At 43.0% G+C, this 8,031-nt stretch overlaps 1 protein-coding gene across 2 annotated transcripts; it reads right to left on the bottom strand.

Annotated features, from left to right (window-relative positions):
* Window positions 1-2,279: 2,279 nt before the first annotated feature.
* LOC148349222 (uncharacterized) lies at window positions 2,280-7,670 on the bottom strand. Of its 2 annotated transcripts, XM_088320869.1 has the most exons (3): window positions 6,884-7,670; window positions 3,288-4,556; window positions 2,280-3,242 (listed from the first exon to the last, which is right to left on the bottom strand). In XM_088320869.1, exons 1-3 carry the CDS (start codon window positions 7,559-7,561, stop codon window positions 2,418-2,420), a joined length of 2,772 nt encoding a protein of 923 aa, XP_088176995.1. In that variant the 5' UTR covers window positions 7,562-7,670; the 3' UTR covers window positions 2,280-2,417. The 2 variants fall into 2 exon arrangements, with proteins under 2 accessions (XP_088176995.1, XP_088176994.1); XM_088320868.1 differs by having other exon boundaries at window positions 2,280-4,556; window positions 6,884-7,667.
* Between the last annotated feature and the right edge of the window lie 361 nt (window positions 7,671-8,031).

The raw sequence follows: 8,031 nt of genomic DNA, 5'->3' as shown, positions 1-8,031 counted from the left end.
ACAGGTCCCACAATGCAACGCTTCTGTGCCGCCACAGGACTTCCCAAAAATGTTACCGCATTAATCCAGTTAGGTGCAGCCTAACCTGACAAACAACATGTCGGCCAGTTGAAAAACAAGACCAACAAGTGAAATTTATCGTGAGTTAGTGTCAGGAAACTGAGACGTGATGTCTGGGGACGAACTTCTATCACGATGTAACAGAAGGCTAAATGGAAAAAAGCAGGGTGATGTTTCTATTGCTGTGAATGCTAACCCCTCACAATGGCAGAGATGAAAAGTTGATTCGGAAAACGGAGCCTTTCAAAACTAGGAGAGGTTGAATATTTCTGAACTGACATTGCCGGTAAACCCTTGTGTCTTCTCTGTGGAGCTAATCTGGCCGTAATTAAGGAATTTACTGTAAAACGGCACTTTAAGACAAAACATCAGAGTAAGCTGAAAAATCTGAATGCAGAGCAGAATATCCAGCATACGTTTTTCACCAAAGCAAATTCCCAAAGTAATAAGCGTACATTTTATTTATATTTCCGTTTTTTTTTTTTCATATTTGGAATTTGTATCGTTTTGACAGATGTTTTTATGGAGAGCAATCTTTTTTAATTCATCTAATGTTTAAGTTTGTTTATTCTGGATTCATATTCCTGTTGTAATTCCATATTTGTGTTTAAACAGAAACACAAGTTTTAGTGTATTCAATAAATATTCATCCTGTTCGAGTTTTGGGCCTCTGTGCAATTGAGTTTGACAGCCCTGATCTTGACAGTACAAATAAATATGACTTGATGAGACTTAAAGAGAAGTTTAGAAGTCCAGGACTTGGTTGACTGGACCTGGTGCATATAAGTGGATAGTCATTGATACTCAAACAAGGTCAAATCATCTGGACTGTAATTAAAGTCTAGAGGTCCAGGACTTGATGGTATGCGTTGACAGTACCTGGACCAAATCATTGAGACAGTAAAGAGAAAACCAAAAGTCCAGAATGTGATGGCTTGTTGACTGGACCTGGTGCATATAAGTGGATAGTCATTGATATTCAAACAGGGTCAAATCATCTGGACTGTAAAGAAAAGTCTAGAGGTCCAGGACTTGATGGTATGCGTTGACAGGACCTGGACCAAATCATTGAGACAGTAAAGAGAAAACCAGAAGTCTTGAACTTGATGGCTTGTTGACTGGAGCTGGTGCATATAAGTGGATAGTCATTGATACTCAAACAGGGTCAAATCATCTGGACTGTAAAGATAAGTCTAGACGTCCAGAACTTGATGGTAAGCGTTAGTTGACAGGACCTGGACCAAATCATCCAGACAGTTAAGAGAAAACCAGAAGTCCAGAATGTAAAGGCTTGTTGACTGGACCTGATGCATATAAGTGGATAGTTATTGATACTCAAACAAGGTCAAATCATCTGGACTGTAAAGAGAGGTCTAGAGGTCCAGGACTTGATGGTATGCGTTGACAGGACCTGGACCAAATCATTGAGACAGTAAAGAGAAAACCAGAAGTCCAGAATGTAAAGGCTTGTTGACTGGACCTGGTGCATATAAGTGGATAGTCATTGATACTCAAACAGGGTCAAATCATCTGGACTGTAAAGATAAGTCTAGAGGTCCAGAACTTGATGGTAAGCGTTAGTTGACAGGACCTGGACCAAATCATTGAGACAGTAAAGAGAAAACCAGAAGTCTAGAACTTGATGGCTTGTTGACTGGACCTGGTGCATATAAGTGGATAGTCATTGATACTCAAACAAGGTCAAATCATCTGGACTGTAAAGAGAAGTCTAGAGGTCCAGAACTTGATGGTAAGTGTTAGTTGACAGGACCTGGACCAAATCATCGAGACAGTAAAGAGAAAACCAGAAGTCTAGAACTTGATGGCTTGTTGATTGGACCTGGTGACCACTGCAAATAACAGTCTGAATGAAACGATCGAAATCTTGGTTTGAGTTCCCTGAAAGTTTGGTTGACTTTGGTGGATTTCAGACAGAGGGCCGAGTCCAGACCAGATCATTACTTTGACGCTTCTCTAAATAATGATCTTCGGCCACCCTGAGATTTTAAAGTAAATCTTCAATAGTTGAAACGGTCTCTCTTACCACGGCACCAAATGGAGAAATCAGCCAACTATGTTTAATAGAAATTCCATCAGTGCACAACCTGCCTTTGAAATCGGTTCTCAGAGATAATGACTTTACGGGTTCATTACCTCATTGTCAAATTAGATTTCTTTTTCTCCGCCACGATTAAAGATCAGGAAAAGGAGACTCCAACTTTCGTCAAATTGGAACAGGATGGCAACTTTTATCGGGTAAAATTACAAAATGTTTTCGATATATGTTGGTCTTTTAAACTGCTCCGTCTTTACTATACAATTTGGCGAAAAGCACACTCTTCTAGTCCTTTCCCCTCCTATTTGCTTTCCCTCGATCTCCTCTCCTCCCTCTCTCTGGCCTCCTCTTCCTTCCTTTCCTTTCTCCTCCTCTTCTCCTCCTTCCTCTCCTCTTCCCTCCTCGCCCGTTCTCTCTTTTCCTGTTCGATTCGCTCCACCTCCCGGCGGACCCGCTCCCGTCTTTCTTCCCTGTCTTTCTTGGTGAGACGGCTAATCATTCTTTCAAAGTAGCTCTCCCTCCTCTCGCCTTCTTTTTCACTGAGCCCATCCTGTTCCTTGGTGTCCACTTCTACCGGGCTGTCACTCCTGACTTCTTTTGCAGCGTCTATCGCCTCCTCTGTCGTGGTCGTGTCTGGTGTGACTCCTTCCACAGAGTGCTCGGTAGAACTTTCCTCGATTTCTTTGGGAGTCTCCTCTCCTTCTGCCGTGTCACCTTCTGAAACTGGTTCAAAGCTCCCTTCTTCTTTAATACTTTCTTCCTTCCTCTCTTCCTTTTGTTCTTCTTCTCCTATGCCTTCTTGGCCCTCAGCTATACTTTGACACTCTTCTTTGACCTCACCGTCCTCCTTTTGGAGTTCTCCCTCAGGAACACTCTCCTCTATGGCACTCGCTTCTATCATCACCTGTTGTTCACTCTGCCCTGCAACACTCTCTACCTCCTCTTCCTTGGCACCTTCATCTGCTTCTCCTGATTCTGCAGTAACAACCTCTTCCTCACCCACCTCTTTCCCCTCCGAGAGTCCTGCTTCATCTACCTTGACTCCCTCGTCTTCAGTTGCTTCACTCCCTTGGGCATCTACCTTGACACCCTCGTCTTCAGTTGCTTCACTCCCTTGGGCATCTACCTTGACACCCTCGTCTTCAGTTGCTTCACTCCCTTGGGCATCTACCTTGACACCCTCGTCTTCAGCTGCTTCACTCCCTTGGGCATCAGGAGCGAGACATTCCCCCTCTTCAGTCTTCTCTTCCATTTCTCTCATCTCCGTGTCATTCACCTCATCGCCTTCGTTAGTCTTCTCAGGTACCTTTCCCTCCTCTTCTGGTGCACTCTCCTGCTCCCCCTTGTCTGTTGAACTCTCCTTCTCGCCCTCGTCTACCGCTTTTTCAGTCTTGTCACTTTCTTTTTCCTCTACTGCACTACCCTCCCCTAACTCAGTGCCTTCTTCGCTACCTTCTTCTTTTGTTACGATTTCTTGTCCACTAGCATCTACCTCCCCTTCCTCCACCATGGCTTTACCATCCTCCTCCTTGAGTTCACTGGCTTCTCCATTTTCCTGGGGACTCGTTTCGGGGTCCTGCACTGGATTGACACTTTCTTCCCCTGTTTTGTTGTCCTCTTCTTCCACTTTGGCAATGTCCTCACCCGGCTCAGCCTGACTTTCATTTTCTGTCACCTCCTCCTTGGCACCCTCATTTTCTCCCTTCTCCTCAGTCTGTGTGTCCTCTCCGTTGCCTTGATCGTCTTTCTTTTCGTCCTGGTTGCCGTCTTCCCCTTCCTCCTTCGGATCATCCTCGGGATCGTCCTCATCGTCTAACCTGTTTTCATCTCGGTCGCCTTCATCTTCTTCTTGGTCGCCGTTTTCTTCCTCCTCCCCTCGGTCTTCTTGATAGTTTTCTCCCATGTCCTCTTGTTCGTCATCTTGGTCACCATGTTCCTCGTTACCATGGTCTTCTTCTTCGTCATTTTGTTCATCCTGCCCCTTGTAATGCTCTTCATTGTCGCTGCAGTCTTCCCAGTCTTCATCATCGCACTCCTGCCATTCCCCGTCATCACATACGTAGCCCTGCGTTTCATCATCATTATCTTCCTCATAAGAGCTATCTTCTTCCTCTTCACTCTCTTCCTGCTCATAACTCTCTTCTTCTTCATAGGTTTCTTCGCTTTCTTCATCCTCCGAACTCTCTTCCTCCAGATCACTCTCTTCTTCTCTTACTGTGCCCACGGGTAGCTCCACAACTTCATTGTTTTCGTCTTCAGTTACCTCTTGTGTATTTTCTTTGATACCTTCCTCGCCCTTGCCGTCTTTGCTGTCATCTTCCAGATCGTCATCGCTTTTTTGATCTTCTTGCAACCTGGAACCTTCTCTTTCCTCACTGCGGGCTTTGTTGTCCCCTTGCTTCAGCTTCATCCATTCCTCCATTGCTATAACAGCAAATTCCTTGAAAAAAAGAGAAAATGAAGTAAGCCAGTAATCTCAAACTCGCAAATCTGTGATTACATTGCAAACAAAATAGTAGTTGATTGATGGAATTAGCTTATTTATAGTCTGGAAAGTGTACGCACTGCCATGGCCAAATCAGGAAATAGCTAGCGAATCAAATTGCAGGGCAGACGTACATAGAATAGAATATAGGATAGAATATACCTTTATTGTCATTGTTACAAAATGGGTTAACATATTGTGACAACGAAATTGGGCATGACACTCCAGGTTCACAGTCACAGTGAGGTAAAAAAGCCAAGAAGATAAAGGAACAGAGAAGATAAGGTTATAAAACAAAGAGGATAAGATTATAGTTATAATTTACACAAAATTTACCCAAGAAATGTCGGCATATAGGATGTTACATACAGTTTGGTATTGTAGGGTTTGTGCAATATGCATTTGGTGCAAAAATAGTCATCATAGTGCAAAAAATGGTCAACATATGCATTTGATACAAAAAAAAAACATCAAACTAAAATCTTCTCCTTTGAGCTGGTCTTTGTGGTCGAATTCGACAGTGAATTGGTTCCAATTATGAGCCCAAACTTATGAGCACCAAGGTAGGATTCATATCAAACTCGGTTGGGTCGTACTAACGTTATATTTTCATATTATGGCTGGGGCCCAAAAGTACAAACCCTCGGAATACAACCTCAATCCATTCTGAGGTGGGGATCACAAACTGCCATATAGCGGAGGATAGAAACCTATGGTACTTGGCTAATATGTTCCAAACACCTGGTACCCCAGATAAAAGCATTACATGACAAAGAAGTATATAGTAAGTAGTATTTTTATGTAATATTTACTGATGATAATAAAGTTATAGATCTTAAAGTTTTGGGGCATTTGAAATCATTTGTCATTGACGTCTGACTGTGGGGAAAAAACATATACAGTGGAACCTCGTTTCTCGACCATAATCCGTTCCAGAAACCTGTTCGAAAACCAATCTGTTCGATCACCGAAATCATTTTTCCCATTAAAAATAATGTAAATCGTTTTAATCCGTTCCAACACCCTGAATGTTTACCTTGAATGTTTAACAGAAACATAAAGCTAACCCAGGCTAATCGTACGTCCGCGTTATTGTAATCTTCCGTACGAAAGATTACGCTAACATGAACGTGTGAAAATAAAAAAATCAGTCGTTTAGCACCCGGGTCTCCACAACAAGTGGTGAGCGGTTCATTGGAAAGGGGGCTCCGTTACAACACCCTGAAAGTTGGGCTCTGTTCCAACACCCTGAATGTCTACCTCGAATGTTCAACGTAAACAAAGCTAACCCAGGCTAATCGTACGTTCGTTATTAAAAGCGAAATGAAGCACGTCTGCACGCGATAACAGTTGGTCACGAAAAGAACGATCCACACCCATACGCCGCTCAGCACCGCACCCTAGCGTACGCACTCTCGCATTACCGGCGTTCGAACTCCGATTTTTTGAACGAACAGCGAAGCAAGAATTTCTCGAAATTTTTGGTCGGACTCCGATTTGTTCGAACTGAGAGGCGTTCGAAAACCGAGGTTCCACTGTAGGTCTATTGTATCATCTTGCATGCTGTTAATAGCCCACGGGCCTCAAGTTCCATACCCTTTTTGACAGGGGTCAGCAACAAGTGGCTCTGTAGCCGAATGCGGCTGTTTAGCACTCCCTAGTAGCTCCCTAGCGCATTTTCAAAAATGTTTGATAATGGAAAACTATACGGTTTCTGAAGGACGACAAACAAGACACAAACATTTGTTACATTTTCCAATTAATATAGATTAATATATATGAATACACAGTATGTGTTGCCTTCCTGAGAATTGTGTTTTTAGACCAATACGCTCCTTCAACATTTTGGGTTGCCACCTCCTGTCCTATGCTCAGGGTTGGGTAGGGTTACTTTAACTTGATTACTTTCAATTACTTTCGGATGACTCCAATACCAAATATGCTAATAAAAGACAAAAGAAACTAAATATGAATAAAATGATGACTCACAACACGTGGTAAGCTTTCTCTCCTGGCTTTGATCTCTTTGATCTCCGGCAAAACTAACATAAAATGCGACAGAAACGAAATGAAAATAAATCCAAACAGCTTGCCGACATCATTTTTGCCGTTCCATGTGTTCCGTTACTCTCCAAGCCTGCACAAAATTTAGTAATTTTATCCGTATTTAGTTTCTTTTGTCTTTAATCAGCATATTTGGTATCGGAGTAATCCAAAAGTCATTGAAAGTAATCAAGTTAAAGTAACCCTACCCAACCCAGCCTATGCTACAGTGTACGTACCACACGCAGGATAAGCTGCTCAAACTGCTTGAAGTGGTCAAGAAATTCTTGCCGTTCCTGAAGCATTTGATGTTTCTCCCATTTCCACTTCACCTCGTTTTCTGTCATCTCCAAAGTGAGAGAGTCCTTCGAAGATTTCAACTTCTCCAGCTCCAAGCAGGTTTTGTACAACTCTGCTTTGGTTCTCAAGAACATTTTCTCGTTCGTCTCGATACGGTGGGACAGCTCGGCTTTCTCCATGGCCAGCGTTCGATTGTCCGCCTCCAGGTAGCTCACCTGGGAAGCGATGTTCTTCTCCCGTTTCATCCAACGCGTCTGCCACACTTGGTTTATTTGCACGTGGTATTGCTTTAACTCCAAGTTAAACTTGTGTAAATCCGAGTTGGTTTTCAGTAAAATTCGCTCGTTAGTTTCCCTCAAGTTGTACAGTTTGGCGTATTCTTCCAATAATTTGATGTAATCCAGCTCCAGGTGTCTCAGGTAGGAGGCGATGTTCTCCTCCCGATCGACCCACTGTGTTTGCCATTCTTCGTTGAGCTTGTTGTAGTAATGCTTGAGCTCTTCGAAGCACTCGCTTCCCTTGGTCCACAGCTGTCGAAACTTCTCCGTTTGATACTGCAGGAGTTGCACATTTTGCTTTAGGGAGTAATTGTCCGTGGAATCCATTTTCCTCTCCATTTGGTTGGTTCAGTGCCACGAAGGGCGCTGACAAGCGAATGCTTCCAACTCAATTCATGGACTGATTTGGATTCTGGGAGTTTTGCCTCTAGGATACAGTCATATGGCCATGATGAGGCCCTGGAAAAGAGAAATTTGCTCTGCATTACAGTCATATGGCTTTGTGGTGACGTCATGGTGATGACATCCAGGAATGGCTTGACCTGCTGTACTTTACTGTATTTAGTCCGACATTTTTGAGCAACAGCGACTCTTAGTGGATTCGAGATGGAAGCACATTCTGAGCGTTCTCATGAAAATACCATAATACTCACAAGAACTCAACTAGCAGATTTTGAATAAAGCCGAATGGAGTGGCAGATGTGAAACTTTGGAATAAAATAAAAATATTTGTTCAGATTGTTGTAAATTTGATTTTTTGATCAAACCAAGTTTAAATTGTTAAGTTGGTGAACAAGGCCTGGTTTTTA

Source organism: Urocampus carinirostris, chromosome 17, assembly GCF_059441175.1.
Source record: "Urocampus carinirostris isolate Australia breed hairy pipefish chromosome 17, RoL_Ucar_1.0, whole genome shotgun sequence".
Lineage (NCBI taxonomy): Eukaryota > Metazoa > Chordata > Actinopteri > Syngnathiformes > Syngnathidae > Urocampus > Urocampus carinirostris.
Note: the sequence above shows the minus strand (reverse complement) of the source record. Positions and strands in the feature narration are given on the sequence as shown.

Bases quoted from the DNA above. Each gene is read 5' to 3' on its own strand.
- LOC148349222 (XM_088320868.1), bottom strand. From the start codon at position 7,561: ATGGAGAGGAAAATGGATTCCACGGACAATTACTCCCTAAAGCAAAAT. The intron at 4,557-6,883 runs GTACGTACACTG...CTTTTTTTCAAG, and splicing joins AGCAGCTTATCCTGCGTGTG to GAATTTGCTGTTATAGCAAT.